The sequence below is a fragment of the Myripristis murdjan genome, chromosome 17, assembly GCF_902150065.1.
Source record: "Myripristis murdjan chromosome 17, fMyrMur1.1, whole genome shotgun sequence".
Taxonomy (NCBI): domain Eukaryota; kingdom Metazoa; phylum Chordata; class Actinopteri; order Holocentriformes; family Holocentridae; genus Myripristis; species Myripristis murdjan.
Window position 1 is genome coordinate 19,673,243 of NC_043996.1, and position 16,386 is coordinate 19,689,628.

The 16,386-nt window shown below is 41.3% G+C and overlaps 2 protein-coding genes across 3 annotated transcripts; both read right to left on the reverse strand.

The window, feature by feature from the left end:
* Positions 1–3,728: 3,728 nt before the first annotated feature.
* Positions 3,729–6,769, reverse strand: LOC115375314 (G-protein coupled receptor 55). 2 transcript variants are annotated; one of them, XM_030074732.1, is made up of 4 exons: positions 6,730–6,767; positions 6,418–6,470; positions 5,469–6,205; positions 3,729–4,283 (listed from the first exon to the last, which is right to left on the reverse strand). In XM_030074732.1, exons 3-4 carry the CDS (start codon positions 6,195–6,197, stop codon positions 4,077–4,079), a joined length of 936 nt encoding a protein of 311 aa, XP_029930592.1. In that variant the 5' UTR covers positions 6,198–6,205; positions 6,418–6,470; positions 6,730–6,767; the 3' UTR covers positions 3,729–4,076. The 2 variants fall into 2 exon arrangements, with proteins under 2 accessions (XP_029930592.1, XP_029930591.1); XM_030074731.1 differs by lacking the exon at positions 6,418–6,470 and having other exon boundaries at positions 6,730–6,769.
* Positions 6,770–7,891: 1,122 nt separating this feature from the next.
* On the reverse strand, positions 7,892–15,030 carry snorc (secondary ossification center associated regulator of chondrocyte maturation). The gene is made up of 3 exons (XM_030074673.1): positions 14,593–15,030; positions 9,901–10,071; positions 7,892–9,222 (listed from the first exon to the last, which is right to left on the reverse strand). Exons 1-3 carry the CDS (start codon positions 14,666–14,668, stop codon positions 9,113–9,115), a joined length of 357 nt encoding a protein of 118 aa, XP_029930533.1. The 5' UTR covers positions 14,669–15,030; the 3' UTR covers positions 7,892–9,112.
* Positions 15,031–16,386: the final 1,356 nt, after the last annotated feature.

The window sequence follows — 16,386 nt, forward strand, 5'->3', positions numbered from 1 at the left end:
CGTAATGGACATGTCTAGCCTCCATCTCTGCACTTTTCTCTCTCTAGATGTTATGCATGTCATATATCATATGTCTTTGTTATACAGAATAGGAAGTTATCATTGCAAGCTAAATTTATTTTGCGGTCATAATGTTTTACTTCCATGAGAAGTCAAAGAGAATAACATTGAATTTATGTTACACATACAGTTGAGGACAGCCATGGTATTATTCTCTCCAAAGTCAAGAAATGATAGACCTATGATGTGTAACTGATGTGTAATTAGAAGCAGAGAACTCTCAGACTTTAAGATAATAGAGTTCAATATAAAACAGTGTTTGGGCAGACAAAATCCAGTGTCATAATCATTACTTTTATTATTCGTAATCTTTTTAGGTGTAGGTTTTACTGTTGGCACACACCACCATAAAAAAGTCCAGACATAAAAAATGTGCAAGAGAGATTAGGAAACTCTCGTCTGCAAAAATGACATCAACAGAGGTAGAAAGGAAATGGGCACAGACACCAAAAGACGTCAAATGGAGACGCCAGCAAAATGCATGCAAATGGCATGTACAGGAAATAAAAACATCACAGGTTCATTGGCAGTATTTCTGTTACTTGTATTTGAAATATGTATTTTCTATTTTGTCAGATTTATTTTTGGCGTATTTTATATTTTGTAACGAGATACATACATACATTTTGATGCATCTTTGGCCCTCTCTGAATTCTTCTGGACAACAAGAATAACAGCCTTTGCCTTGAAGATTTATGGCCACCTTCCCTCATTACCACAAGGTGACACTGTTCTGTATGAGCAAACTGAAGCCAAGAGCTGTGATACATCATGTAGGATGAAGGCCTGTTACACACAAAGAGCACGCATACACAAAGTACTAAAACACAGTACAGACAAACACACACAGGCACTCATGCACAGTGTACACACATGCACCCACACTGACCAACTCTCCTTTCACACTTGGCAGCTGTATTGCTGATTACACAGTGTAGAGTGTACACACACACACACACACACACACACACACACACACACACACACACACAGACATGCACACACAGAATAATCTGCTGGGGGGCCTTTAGAGATCATCTTTTCCTGTGCATGGGCAAGACAAACAGTGGCCTTGTGCACACATACACAAACACACACACACTCTCTATCTGTTGGTCCTTCAATTATCTGCACAACAGTTCATCCAACCAACATCACATTTGGCAGGTGTATTGCTGTTAACCAAAGCAAATGTCAAGTGTGAATTGGTTTGAATGGGCGACTCTCCAGATAGCTATAAGCAGTAATACCAGAGGCCAAGCAATCAGCCCATTCCAAACAGGCACGATTTGAGTGGGCACTGTGCTAGTCCCTGTTAAAACAACAAGCCTAGGTTGAGAGATGCAGGCAACGAGTAGCTGCTGCAGTCATAGCACATGACCGGCCCTGTGTCCTGCACAGTCAGGACCACCGAGGACATTGTCTCGAGGAGACATACTGACCAGCTGCGTTCTGGACCTACAGCACCTAGGGAAACTCCACCGGTGATTTGTGCTGAACCTCTCATGCAGGTCAGCTCAGCCCAACCCACACTCACCTGGAATGTACCGTGTGCTATGAATCCTGTTTCTTTCAAACCCACCTCTTCAGCTGCTTCAAAGACTCAACTGTCACCACTGCCCACACTGACGGCTATTCCTGTTCCAGCCGGTGAGGATTCACCAGATGGCAGTGCTCTCCACCGGAATCCTCACAGAGAACAGCGCCTAATTTTGTAGTTAGTGGCATACCCAGAGGAATGAGGCAGAATACCTGAGCAGTCTACTTCATTCATGACAAATGTTATATTGTTTATTGAGGCATGGTTGCATAGTTTAAGTGCCAAGTGTGTGATTACATATTTTGACAGTAACACAACATGCAACACATTTTGTACTCATGGTACAGCTTAGTTGTGTTTTTGAGGCCATGCTATTTGCCTTATTATTCAATGCATGTTTTTTCCCTCTGTGTTTATGGGTTCAGCCAGTTCATTAAGTGGGGAGGAGAAGGTCATACATTGTGATTTAGGGTCGCACACTAACACCTGTTGTCATGACATATACGAGTCACTAGAGGGCAGACTTGTTGTAGAAGGTCAAAATAAATCAGCTGTCGCTGTCCTAAGAGGTTTGTCTCTGTCTAATCAATGTTGTAACTTGTTGTAATAGTCAAGTAATAGTCAAGAAGTCACAATATGCATATCCAAGGGGAATGCACATTTTTTTGTGTTTTTGTAAAATTTGATGTTGTACAGTCCACTGTATATTAACTACTTCTCCAGTTAACCAACATGGTTAAATAAGAAAAGTTCTCTAAAAGTTCTCTAAAAGATAAGTTTATTTGTTACAACTTAAAGTGTGATATTTTCAGACGTGAGAAAAAACTGCTTAGAAGGGATGCATTGATAATCTGATGTGTATTTGATATACACACACATATATATATATATATATATATATATATATATAAAACAGGTTTAATAAAATTATTGCAGAGGACCTGGTTGAAACTAGCCTCATCTCCCTATCTCATTCCTCCTCTCCTGAATTTCAGGATTGCAGCAGTTATATTGGTGCTGCCGAGCAGGACCTGTAATTACATACAAAGTAACAGTGACTCAATATAATAACCAAAACTTCTCAATCTCATGCCTGACAAACGATTCAAAAGGCTTTCCTGCCTGCAACGTTTTCTTTCTGCATAGTAGCAAAAAAACGGTTAAAGTTGTTGTTACATTCCTGGAGTTACAGATTTGATCTCCCCAGTGACCTGCCTCCTTGGCAGAGCTCTGCGCTCTCCTAGGAAACATTTTCTAGTTAAGTATCTATTATCTTTAATATGGTTAATCTTTATGGTTTTCCTGTCTGCTTCAGCTGTCTGTTCACACTGACACTGACACATTTTGCTTTTTAAAAGTCCGGCCCCACAGTGTCTGCTTAGAAAAACTCTGGTCCTTGGACAAATGTCATTAATGTGCCCTGCATAGACAAGAGCACACATTATACACATGGATGTTGGTTAAAAACTGGCATTTGCTTATATTACTGTGAGACCCAGTAAGTGGGAGAGTAAAAACAAAGTGCATTAGACTCAGTTATGTCCAAAAACATAGGGCTGACTTTATTTCCAGCTATTAGCTGCTTGAATCTTATTCAGACAAGTGTAAAAAAAAATAATCATAATCTTTCTTAATGGCTATAATCAATAAATAAAGTAATAAGGTTCCTATCTACTGAAACGTTATCAGCTCAGTATTGGGTTTATTGGATGATTATGTAAACAGCATTCATCTCAACATCAAGTTATCAAAACCATACCAGTCTACCCAAAGTTATATAGTAAAATATATTTCTGTTATATATTTACAGTTTACTCGGATTCAGTGATGGATTTAAAAACAAACAAACAAACAAAAACGTATCTCTGAGTTACAAAGTGCTGAAGAACAAAAAGCAAAACACATCAAGAGTCAAGATAACAAGGAGAACTTCAAATAACAATAATAACTATGAGTTATATGCAAGTTTATAAAAAAGAATTTGCAAATTGTGCCTGCTTAAGCAAATATTTCTGTATGACTTTGGCTGTGTGCATAGGGAGTCAAAAGCTTTTTCATATCAAATCCATAATGCTTTACAACTATTCACATTGTACATCCATCGCTCTCTCAAAACCAGTTTTTTTTTAAGATGTTGGGCGGCAGAGCTGATTATAGAGACACAAAAGGGACTGCTGTGCTAGTTTCCTGTCATTGAACCAGATCATTTGTGGTCGGGTTCGACGTCAGATTCTTTGCCACATTTCTTGCAAGCATTGTTTTTCAGTGGTGTGGTTTAATGATACTTAAGCACATTGTATTTTATATTTTACCTCTCAGAGCCATGCACAGTACACTATACCTAACTATCATCTTGTTGAAATGTGAAACAGTAATAATGTATGGTGGCATCGCAGAATGCTCACACACCAAATGACTGGTGCCTCTCCAGTTTCACTACTCTTTCAAAACCTTAGAGGAAAGCAACTGTCCGTGCTCAGACCTCTGAGGTGCTGCAGGTGGCTCGTCTCTGGCTGATCGTAGACAACCTGAAACTCCGGTTGCTGCTCCTCACCTCATGGGCGATGAAGTAGTAACACAGAGCATCCAGACAGCAGGTGATGTTGGACAGGCTCATGGCGATCTGTATGAACAAGCTGATCCTGGTCTTCATGCCGCACTCCTCAATCACACCCTGGCGCACCTGAGAGAGCATGAGAGGTTAGAGACAGAGGCCAGCCGCCTGCAAGAATCAGGTTTTTACCTATAAAAACACAGTGGCTTGTCCCTGCATTTGGAGATGATCCATCACATTAGGATGGACTCCATGATCATACCTTTTCTGAGAAGCCTGGACAAAACCGATGACCCCCAGCCACATTATGGGCTACTCTGGAAGTCTCTGTCATACTGGTTCATCTTACTTATATCATGCACCCTGTTAATTTTTGTGATTCTGCTTATGTGGCCTTGTGTTTCAGGATGTCTCTCCTCTCTTTTGGTATTTTACCTTTCAGATGTAATGTAGTGTAGTGCAAGTGTTAATAATAAATTTTGTGTTTGACTACTTAATGTAAGTAACTAATTGCTTTAACTCAGGTGTTGTACTTAAGCTGTATTTAAGCCACTGATTTTGGTATACTCATACTTTACTTTCCATTTTATGCTACCTTATACTTCTACTCCACTCCATCTCAGAGAGAATTTTTGTACTTTTTACTCCACTACATTTATTTAACAGCTTTAGTAACTAGTGACTTTGCAGATTTAGATTCTTAAATAAAATTATAAATTAGCTAATAAATTATTATACATTTTTATAGGTTAAACTACCCAGCAGTGTATAAAGGAATTAAATTTAGCTCCACCTTTACCAGATGCGACATTAAAGTGATGAACACATCAATGCATCAATCATGATAGTCCAATAACATGATATAAATATATAATTCTGAAATGGGCCATTCATTTTACTTTTGCTACTTCAAGTATATTTTGTAACAAAGTATTTTTACACTGTGGTAGTGGTACTTTTACTTAAGTAAAAGATCTGACTACTTGTGTCAGCACTACTTAATGCATGCTGCACCTGATACATCTGAAAAAATAATACATTTACAAAAATGTGAAAAATTTAATGTAGCATGCAATTAAGTGGGAAATAGGGATATTTGAGATGGAAGCCATTGTATGAAGTTTTCTTTGCAGCCTTCAAATATACACCTTTGATAGCGCTTCAAGCGCCAGTAAACACTGTGATCAACTTGTATACATCTATCTATCTATCTATCTATCTATCTATCTTTATTATTATTCACAGAGTCATTTCTGTTAATATTACATTTTCATGGCAGGTAGTATAAAATTCACTCTTGGTAATTTCTCTCACCAGGAACTGCAGCAGTATGGCCAGATGGCTCGGGGTGAAAGGTACCAGGAAGGCGCACAGGCTGCTGTAGATGATCTTCACACAGGCCCTACTCCGGGGGCTGTGTTGGCCCGACTCCTGAAGCGTCCAGATGGTCTGGACCGAACAGTAAACCAGCACCAGCGCTGGTCCAAGGAACCCAAACACCTCCAGACAGATGATCACCAGAGGGCTCCAGCCTTTCTCGGAGAATCCGTGGAAGCAGTGGAAATCTCTCTGCTCATTGTTCCGAAAGCCAGAAATTGCTGGGGAGATTGCTGCCAGCACCACTGCCCAGACCATCACACACATCCCCAGAGCCTTTTTGGGTGAGCGCAGCTGCTTGGCTCTGAACGGGTGCCGGATAGCCACCCAGCGGTCCATAGCAATGCACATGATGGTGTAGATGCTGCCGTAGATCCCAATGAAATAGAGGCTTTCCAAGAACGAGCAGAGCGGATGAAGGTCGTGATGCCAGAGGTGGTTAGTGGCATGCATTTTGAAGGGCAGGGGGATGAGAAGGAACACGTCCATCAGAGCCAAATTGGTCATGTAGATTGTTGACTCAGTCCATTTGCGAAGGAAGACACAAAACACCAGTAATGCCACAACATTGAGGACCAAACCAAACAGAAATATGGGCACGTAGATCACCAGCTCCAGGTGTTTCATCAGGTTGTCCACCTCCTCGAATGAACAGTTGCTTGTCATCTCGGCTGCTGAAGAGAAAATATCTTGGGTTTGTTTGATTGAACTGCCAGCATTTGAGCGCTACCTTTCTTTAGGCAATCTAAGCTGAACTTGCGTCGTTGTGAAAATGTTTCAAATGTCACTTTGCTTTTGTTCCCCTCTCTTTTCACGGATAGTGTGCCACTGTACAAAACCACCATTAAATTTCACAGTCGTGTGGGTTCAGCAGCTACGCACTCACTTTTTTGTTCCCACTTTCTGCAGTGAGAGGCTACAATGGCACAATAAACAAAACTGTAACAAAGAAAATAAACATATCATGATCAACATCATCATCTATATTTACTTCATAGACAGAAAAGTAAAAGTAAAAGTAAGAACAAAGTAAGTGAAAACTAGGTTGGCTGATCATGAATTTTCCATTTGCATTTTTTAAATTCATTAGACTAACATGTCCAATCAATACACTTGTAACCACTGCACATAACTGACTTACATTGTTTTGAATGTCTAGTGGAAAGTCTGTAATACAATTACATGATGAGGCCCTTACCTCACAATTGGCAGTCCATTAGCACAGCACTCAGTCTGTCTGTGTAGATTGTCTGAACTGTGCCAGACACACTTCTGCTTTCTCTACCTTTGGTTTTTCCATCACCACTTCCTGAGTCATGATACAGATTCGTATGCACAGATACAAATGACACCAGCCTAAACTGTCAGAAAAGGTGAACACCTCCTGCAGGTATTATGTGCTTGTAAAAGACATAAATGCAAAATTACTACAAGCTTATGACAGTGGGTTTTATGGGTCTTTATGAGCCTGTTTGAGATGAAAGAAAAAGATGATGTGGTTGGCCTTGTCATAATCCTCTCATTTTGCGGGAGATTTGCAGGCCATAGTCTCAAACTGGACTTTCGCTCTTATAGAACTGCAGGGTCTAGATGACTCATAGCTTTTAATGCTATTAGTGACCCTCTCATTTTGATTATAAGGGGTAGTTGCTGTATGAATATTTGCAATGATATCTCTTTCTTGAATTGAATCAGTGAAAAATCTCAATTCAATCTACATGCAATTACTGCAAATTATTGCACTGTTGTCTACTAAAATCAATATTACTTCAGAGGAAATCGGCTTTCCCAGTTGAAAGACAGTTTATTTGTGTAGTCCTCAGACTCGTATATCTCAACACTGTGAAACCTTTTGACTCTTTCAAGTCTGTCTCTGTGAAAGCCTGCATGTGCAGATTTACAGTGATTACTTTTGAGGGTTTCCTGGTTTCAGGTGTTTGATGACAGTGTCTGCACCATAGGCGCGAGGCGGCCTCAGCCTTATTTTACCCGTCTGTAAAATTGAGGTCAGAGTTTGATTAATACAACAGTGCCTTGCAAGTGATTGCCTTTTTGGTGACATTTTCTGACAGTGGCATGTCTGAATTTGAATCATGAGCTGAAATGTTATTTTCACAGCAAAACTGCTTTGTGCATGCAAGTAATGCAAGGGGCTAGACACTGCCATCTAGTGGTGTGTATCGCTATGGGAGATTTTTGTTTAGGGGGCAGTATTCCCTCTCTCTGCGAGGAAGCAAATTAAAGCAAATCTCTCCTCACCTAATGTTACACTGTCTTCTACAAATGCTTCTATTGCAACCGAGTTGGCTCAGCGATGGTGTTAAAAAATCACATGGAAATCTGCAACATTTGGTACTGATTTATTGGATTTATTTATTCCACGTAAATGCTAAACAACTTCGGGCAGTGATATTATTATGGAAACATACATTAACATGGCTGTTTGCTGAGGCCACTGGAGTGTACAGAAAATGGCAGTATTATCCTCCCCAAAATCTCACACACACATACACACACACACACACACGCACACACACCAAATAAAACAATATCAAAAACTACAAACACACACTTGAACACATACACACTCAGCCTCTCTTTTGACCCTGATATAATATTTGCTCTGCAGGTAAAACAAACCAACCAACAACCCTGTTTACATTCATCGAAGCAGCCTGCCTTTTCTTTTTTTAAATGTGTCGTTCTTATTTTGTCTCGACAAATGTTTATACAAATGGAGCAAAACAAACTCTAAACCTTGTAAAATGGTAACGCCAAGGCAATATTTGGGAAGTTATTTTGGCATGAGCTAAAATATGGGAATGGGGAATTTGTTCTGTTTAGGTACGTGAATCCGAAATATCCTTCTTGTTGAACTGGGAGAAAGGAAAATGCACTAACAAAATGGATATAATGGGCAGTACCTTAACTAGGAGATACACATCCTAATGCACACCCATACACACACACACACACACACACACAAAACGCACACACTTCATGTAGAAATAAGAGCAAACTCATCCAGGAAATATCACAACAAAACTCTGAAGATTAACAAAAAAACCCACAAGAGAGGAAACAGTCTCTACTCACATCTACAAACACATGACAAAATTGGACAAACACTTTTGACAAAAATATAACATTGACAAATGAAAATCACAAGTGAAGAAAGCTAAAAAAAAAAAAAAAAAAAAGAGAGAGAGAGAGAGAGAGACAGAGAGAGAGAGAGAAAAAAAAAAACAAGACATGGATATGCTACGATTTACACTGGAAGAACCAGCCAGTTTCTAACATTTTAACTTTAGTTACAAGTGAATAAGTGTGAGCAACAAATACAGTTTGTTTACAGGGGGGAGAAGTCTGAAAAGCAACTGCAGTTTGTTAGGTACTTCTTACGGACAAAGGGACCTGCCACATTTTTCAGCATCCACAGTGGAGCAAAAGATGCACTCTTACTCATTTTGTCTAACAGAGAAAGAGTGGGAGAGAAAGAAAGAGAGAGAGTAAAAGTGAGAGAGAGAGAGAGAGAGAGAGAGAGAGAGAGAGAGTGAGTAAGGGGACAGGAGGTATTCACTCTACGAGGCAGTGAACTTTCTGAGTGTGATAACGATGAGGGCGAGGAGGACGGACGCTCCCAGGAATACTGCTATAACGATGGCTGTGATGGCCCCCGGCCCCAGGACTCCTGCACACACACACACACACACACACACACAACGTATCTAATTATCTTGACCGCTAAAATGGAAAGATGTTAAGCAAACAGTGTATAGACAGCCACACCTTTTTTTTTCGCATGATGGCTCATCTTGAAAAACAAGAAACTTAAAGGTACTTAAAGGTACAATAAGTACAACTTTTACTGTCATATCACAAAATCTCGCTTAGGTGCTGAGTAGTAGGGCTGAGTAAGTATTAAGTTAGAGATGTGCAGGGTTAGGCATCAGGATAGAAATAGTCAAGCTTAAACAGATGTTTAACTTTAGACGTAGGTTAGAGATTATTAATATTATTATTAAACTTTCATTTTACCTCAAAATACCATTGAGGAGGTATCCTCATTTACAGTTGTGTCAAGAAGTAAAAACAAACAACTGTGTGTGAAAAGTTAAAGGACAAACTAGTAAGCATGCTTTAAATGAAAACAAACAGAATAAAAATGTACAATGATATAATTTTAATTGCCTTATTAGTGGCAGAGAGTCCAGGTTGAGGCGAATTAGTGTTGAGTTTAGAGCCTGGGAAAAATTTCTAGGTCGTGCAAAGACTAAAGGTGGGAAGAAATAACGTAAGATTGCTTGGTTGACTATGACTGAATGGAGTGATTATTAATCTGTCAAACAGGTTTCAGTTCAGATTTTACCCTCCTCCTCCTCCATGGTCTGGGGGTGTGTGGTGTCCTCGTAGTCGTAGGTGAAGGATCGCTCCGTCATGTCCTGGAATGGGTCCTTGGTGGTGACATCATAGGCCCCTCCTCCAGACACAGTGTCCTGGTTGTCCCCTTGGAGAGTTGGAGCCGGGTCTCCAACTGTCTCTGAGGAGGAAGAAATGAAAAAAAAAAGAAAAAGAAAAAAAAAAAAAAACAGACAAAACTGTGTTTACCAGCAACGTGCACTTCTTGAATCAGTCAGCAAATTACCAAACCGTTTGATGTCTGTGCTGACTGGAAAGCAACCTCACACCAACTCATTTCAAAACTGAAACCCCGAGACGATGTGTTAAGATTACTGATGGCCTGCTGCCCCGTATCAACTTACTGTGTTTATTTAAGGCAAGCATTTCACTGAAGACGTGCACAGCCTTGCTAATGGACCTGTTTGCCTTCTCTCTGGACAGTGAGGCCTTGGGGATGCAGAGCTACATACATGGCCCAGTCTTTGATGCCTCCAACAGCCTCTCTCTGTCTCGGCGGGTTAACGGCTCAGGCCAGGGTATAAGGATGTCTTTGTAAAGAGGATGAACATTTTGTCCGCATGAGCTACAGGTAGGCCCTGCCTATGCGCTTGGTTTTCTACATTGGCTTGCTCTCACTTTATGGCTTCACCCGAGTTTGTTGATCAAATGAAAAAGTACTTCACTCGGAGTTGGGGTCATTATCGCTGCAGAATTTGCATTTAACAGAAAGACTATGCCAAAAAGCGGACTGCCTACACATATCCTTACATTTATTTCTCATGTCTGGCATAGTCAGAGTGACAGCTGCGTGAAGTGCAATATCTAGTCTGTGTGTGGGACAAATCCAGTTCCACGTGGTAACCAGTGGACAGATATATGTGTAAAAGTCCCACAGGGAAGGCAGTGGTTGGAGCTTTGTTTCTGTAAAACTCCTTTATCATTTGTACTTCTTGTTCTTTGCCAATCTATCCTCCTTTCTCCTCCTACCATCCCAATTTACTCTACATTCCTCCCATCTGAGCATCAAGCTACTGTGAGACTTTTCACACCTACACAGTAGCCATAGAAACGCGGTTTACTTTCCTTCCTTGGCCTGGTTTCAGACTTTAGTTACAATGCTAAACTGAGCACTGACTGAGTCAAGCGATCCTGAAACCGTGATGCTCGCCATCTCTCCGATGTGTGAACAGCTGTACAGCTTTGCTTTTGAGATCCAAAGGAACAGGGGAAAATTTGATCCCGATCTCCGCAGAAAAACAAACTGTTCACACACAAGCCCACCCATTCACATGCGCACTGATTCACTCGTCCTGCCCTCACGCTTCGCATACCAACAAAACCATACCCCAAACATATTTACACCCATCTTATTTAATGTCCACCCTACATATTTACTTTGTAGCCTCTGACGCCCACTGTAAACTCGCTCACTCCATTTCATCTCTTGTTCCTAGTGCGCCATTTTCATTTCCATCTAATCTTTATAAAAAACTCATAATTTTCAAAAATGGTTACCAAGAAATAAATGCATTTCTAACATCGTCTTCACAGCTCAGTGTCATCATGGTAGCTGTGTGTCTTGTCAACAATATTTTACAACCTACTGTCCTGATCCTTCTGATATGCTCTTCTAATGTAACATGCTTGTAGTTTGATGCTGCTGTGTTGACTCTGTGTAGTGCGTAGCTTCCTGTCCTGGGGTTGGCTGGAGGTACGGAGGCCTGGGCCTCTGGCCAGCACAGCCATCAATGAGGCCTTCAGCCCAGGGCACAAAAGGCAGCCTGTGCGGTCATGGAGGGCGGCGGACTGCAACCAGTAACAACCGGCCAGGCCCAAACCAGGCACCGGCTGGGCACTGGATGTCAAACAAACTTGTTTATTAAATAGTCTCTGTGTGCGAGGTTTGTACGCTCTGGACAGCTTGATTTAATGAGAAGACAAAAAAATAACATGATGTTTTTCCATTGGTGTTTGTTTCCTCTTCTAGGAGGGGTTTACTTGCACTCGTAATTTCCGCTAATGGAATTACCATAAGTCCAGAAAAATCTGTGTCATCCCTAAACTGCACTATTAGGTTACAGCATCTGAAGAAATGAGTCAACATGTCAATCAAATGACCCTCCTTGTACTTGTCTTGCACTGCGCGGGGTTCCAGACATGTAGAAAAAAAAGAAAAAAAAGAAAAAAAAAACATGGCAGACAGTTAGGGAAGTGTGATTTCAGAGTCTTAAAAAACACAGGCAGCCATTTGTTTGGAGCTCAGGCTTCTTCAGTCAGGATTTCACACCAGCCAGAGAGATCACAAAGCGTGCAAACAGGTGTATGTGAAAACCACCCTGTCCCGGCATCGAGGGGGTGAGTGACCCATCTCAAAAATTGCAGTGGTGTTGCCGGTGTCCTTGCCTCACCCCCCTTTGCCTTCCACAGGTTGGGGTCACCTTTAACTCCCAGATCTTATGATATAACACACAGCAATAGCGCCCAGTGTGTTTTTGAGCCGGCTGAAGGTTATGTGATGACCTTAATCATCGCTTTTTAGTGAGACGGGGCATGGGGTTCACTGCAGCGAAGGTTCCCATTACTTCTCCATTTCTAGCTGCAATTGTGAAGCCGATTCCTTTTCCCATCATAATCTCTCCTACATTCATTGAAAAGCTGTGAGTCAGCCGCTTTGAGGAAGAGTGCAGAAGATAGAGTGAGTAAGTGTCACATTGTGATAACTAAGCTTCTCATGTTGACTCAGTTGGGTTTATTTCTCATGCTTAGTCAACCCTTGGGAGTGCGTGCCGTGCTGCTTCAGTCACAGGATTTGAGTTGTGGTCAAGATTGGCAGCGCTGATTCAAAACAACATGAACATGTCACCCACACCACAACAGCAAAAGCAGTGATTAGCTGGAACTGCACAGTGGAGTGGAGTAGAAAACAATACCCGCGTTTGATAAGAGCTATCCTTTATTCTCACGTCTTCTCCCCACAATATGCTTCTCTGCCAAATTCTTATCTCTATATCTTACGGTATCTAAAAAGCAAAGCAGTTAAGATAAAATTAGATTAAAAAACATTCTTAAATATTAACCCAGCCAGCTGGATTTATGTCTCAAATGTATGTGTCCTGGGCTGTTAAGAAGCATCACAAATTGCCAAGTAAATGCTTATGCAACAATACACTCCAAAATTTCACAATCTTAAGCAAGAGGACACCGCAAGATATTTTGGGAAACCTGCCAATATGTAGGCAAGTCATTGCACCAGAGTGTCAGAAGGCTCACCGTGGCATTTAGATGACAGGTTTTCTTGCTATTATAGTAGTTTAGTGTTCAGAGTGAAGGTGTCAGCTCTCGGCTATATTTTTGTTTCATTAGACATCATTGACTTGTTGTATTGCCGTGATCCTGCTGCCCTGTTCACCTCTGCTCTGACCTCTGGCCTGACAGCAGCTCTGCTGTGTGTGTGTTCGTTGTTTCCAACTCTTTGACAATCCCTAGCTTTGTGGAGAAGAGGAGGAAAGCAAGCAAGCGAGACAGAAGGAAAGAAAGGTGATGAATGACATGAGTGTGCTGAGGTCTGTCCTCAGGTTTATCAGCCACAACACACACAAATGCTGATAACCTGTTGATGTACAGGGAAAACAGTTCTTATAATGAGAAAAATTATCACAGATGAGATCAGAAAGAGCACTGGGCTTCTTGCAAGAATCTACAACTCCATCTGTGCAAATGTCTTCCTTTCTTAATCGCACTACATCTATGAGATAAACTCCATGCTTATGACTACCACGCACCACTGAGCCAGTTACGTCTGCATGAGATCTACGCAGAAATGCAAAGTTGAATCTCTGCTTGAGCAAGAGTGCATTGAATATTCAGCCTCAGACGAATGGCAAACATTTGGGCACCTTGAAAGCGGACTGAGTCATCGTTTGTCAAAGAGCAGCTTTCAGAGCTCTCAGAACTTCGACTACCTTCAACAACTGGATCATTTAGATCATGCAGCAGCCTCTCACATGCAGGCCTGTGTGTGTGGAACAGAAGGGAAGAATGACACGTATACACACTTTCCACCTTTTACAGAGGACCAAACATGCACAAATAAAATTACATACAACATAAAGCGTGGTAAGCTGCCAACACCTATGTGCCCATCATCAATTTTAAGCATCAAGGATATGATAAACCATAAACCTACCCACTGCAAGTTAGAAAGAAAATTCTGTAATCTAAAAGCCCAGCAGTAATTCAAATGTATGCCCAGGGCAGCAGACTTCATCAGCAACTTAGAAGTTATTGACACAATTTGCTATTATTTGGTGAGCATCTATCTTCCACATGTTAACTGCTAACAGCCATGCACTTCACAAACCTCTCATTGCAATCTTTCAGTGTGGTTGTGGCCCTTTTAAAGGTCACAGCCACATGAATCATATGATTCAGGCATAACAGAAGATCTTACAGATCAGAACGTTGCCTCAAAAAACAAAGCAAAAAAAGAATAAAATTATTTGGGGGCTCAACAGTGTGCAGACCTCGCTCCTTTGTACCCTGCACTGAACATTTTTTGTCCTGCAATGAAATAATTTGTCTGGATGTGCAAACACGCTTATTAATTTTCGCGCATTTCTATGAACTCTCACTAGTAGAGCACGAGTGGGCAAACTCTTACCTGAGCGTACGGTGGCTACCAAGAGGCCTAGGAGCACCAGGAGGAGGAATCTGCAGATACTGCTGCTCTGAACCATGGTGCAAAGTGGAGATGAGCGCGAGAGAGAGTGCAACGTCTCCAGACCTGCTCAAGCATGGACTTTTAACACGTAGTGACCCTGGGAGAGGAGTGAGAAGAGTGTGGGAGAAGAGAGAGAAAGGTGGGCAGTTGTAGGGTGAGAGAAGGGGTGGGGCTAGGTGTGGACAGAGAGAGCCGTCTGGACACTGAGGACTTTGTGAGCACATCATCATGGTGCCCACCCACTTCATACTCCTCTGACCACATACTTGGACAGGGGCTTGGAGGGGTGGGCACTAACCTTGGTTGGGTCGAATCACATACAGTAGCTGTCTGGCCAGACACCATCCCCTGTAAAGTTATCAAACTTCAGGATCATGACTCATCAGTGAATGAAGGGAGAGGGAACATCTCTGAAGTCAAGCTTGCACGTTTTTTTTCAAGTCAAAGAAAATAAAAGAAAATAATGCGGCACTGTTAATGGAAAGTTGATGGGTTGAAAACCATCTCATAAAACACGTACACCACATTTATGTATCAAAATCGAACTCGTCTGTAGGTTTTTGAAGCCGTGTCAGATACAACGGAAGAAGCTTCTTGGATGAGAGGTGAAACGTTTTCACCTCAATTTCACTTTCCTTGGTTAACCATGATCTGAATCTTCAGACGTGGTATTAAAAAAAAATGCATCTAAGTTTCGCCTGTCATTACGCCTTCAAGCACTTCTGCCAATGATTTTATTTATATTTGTATCTCTTTATGTGGACTTGATTGCCAGATACTGTGCAGCGTGTTAACATGCTGCTGTATTAATGAACAAGTGAGGGAGTTAGATGGCAACCTGGGTCATATGGACTGATGGGCCACGCTATGTAAGTAAGTACAATCTAAAGAGCATGTTTGGCTGAAGTGTTTGAAGATATGACATCAGCCAAAGTGCTACTTAATGTATATTGTTATGTTGCCTTGAGGGTGTGATGGTATGGTATTAGGGTATACTGTAGGACAGTTTTTGCCCCACCAGCCTTACATACTTCAAGGTCCGAGTGCAGACCATGCGAAAGAAACATTCCTCCAGAGGTGGCAGGGACTAAGCGCATTGCTCAAGGACACTCTGGCAGGGCAGATGAGCACCTGCATCCAGGACCTCTTCTCACTAGCCTCGTCTGTCGCTCAATGTTCTTCTGCCAAGTCTACATACAACCTCTTCCTGTGGTTTAGCCTTTTGGTTCAGTTCGGTGACAACGCCCCTGAAAGCTTGGAGACCTGTGGTACAGCTTCCATTTTGAGACAGCGACATGTTGCATTGTTTCGGTAAGACTTTACACTGGTATTGTCAAAATAATGCCTACATAAGACTTAGCCAACTAGTACCTAAGCATAAATTAATCATGTTTAATAGTCGTTACCTATAGATCTTGATCCTTTAATAAACATGAATGTATTAATAATCATTAAACTGTAGTACTAGATAAGATGGAACCATTTAACATTTCAGTTATTCATCAGCTTTGTAACACCTCTAAGTACTGCTTTATTAACTACTAACTAAGCATTAAGGTATGTTAGTTAATGGTAAAATTATGAGTAAAATCATGAATTGGGCCTCTATGAGAAGGCTTAGCCTGGCTACCAGCACAAGGGATTGCAACATCATATTTGTGTATTGATAAAATTCTTAACTAGAAAGCATGTTGGCTTCTTGGTAAATAATCCAAGAGCAGGTTGCTAGTTATA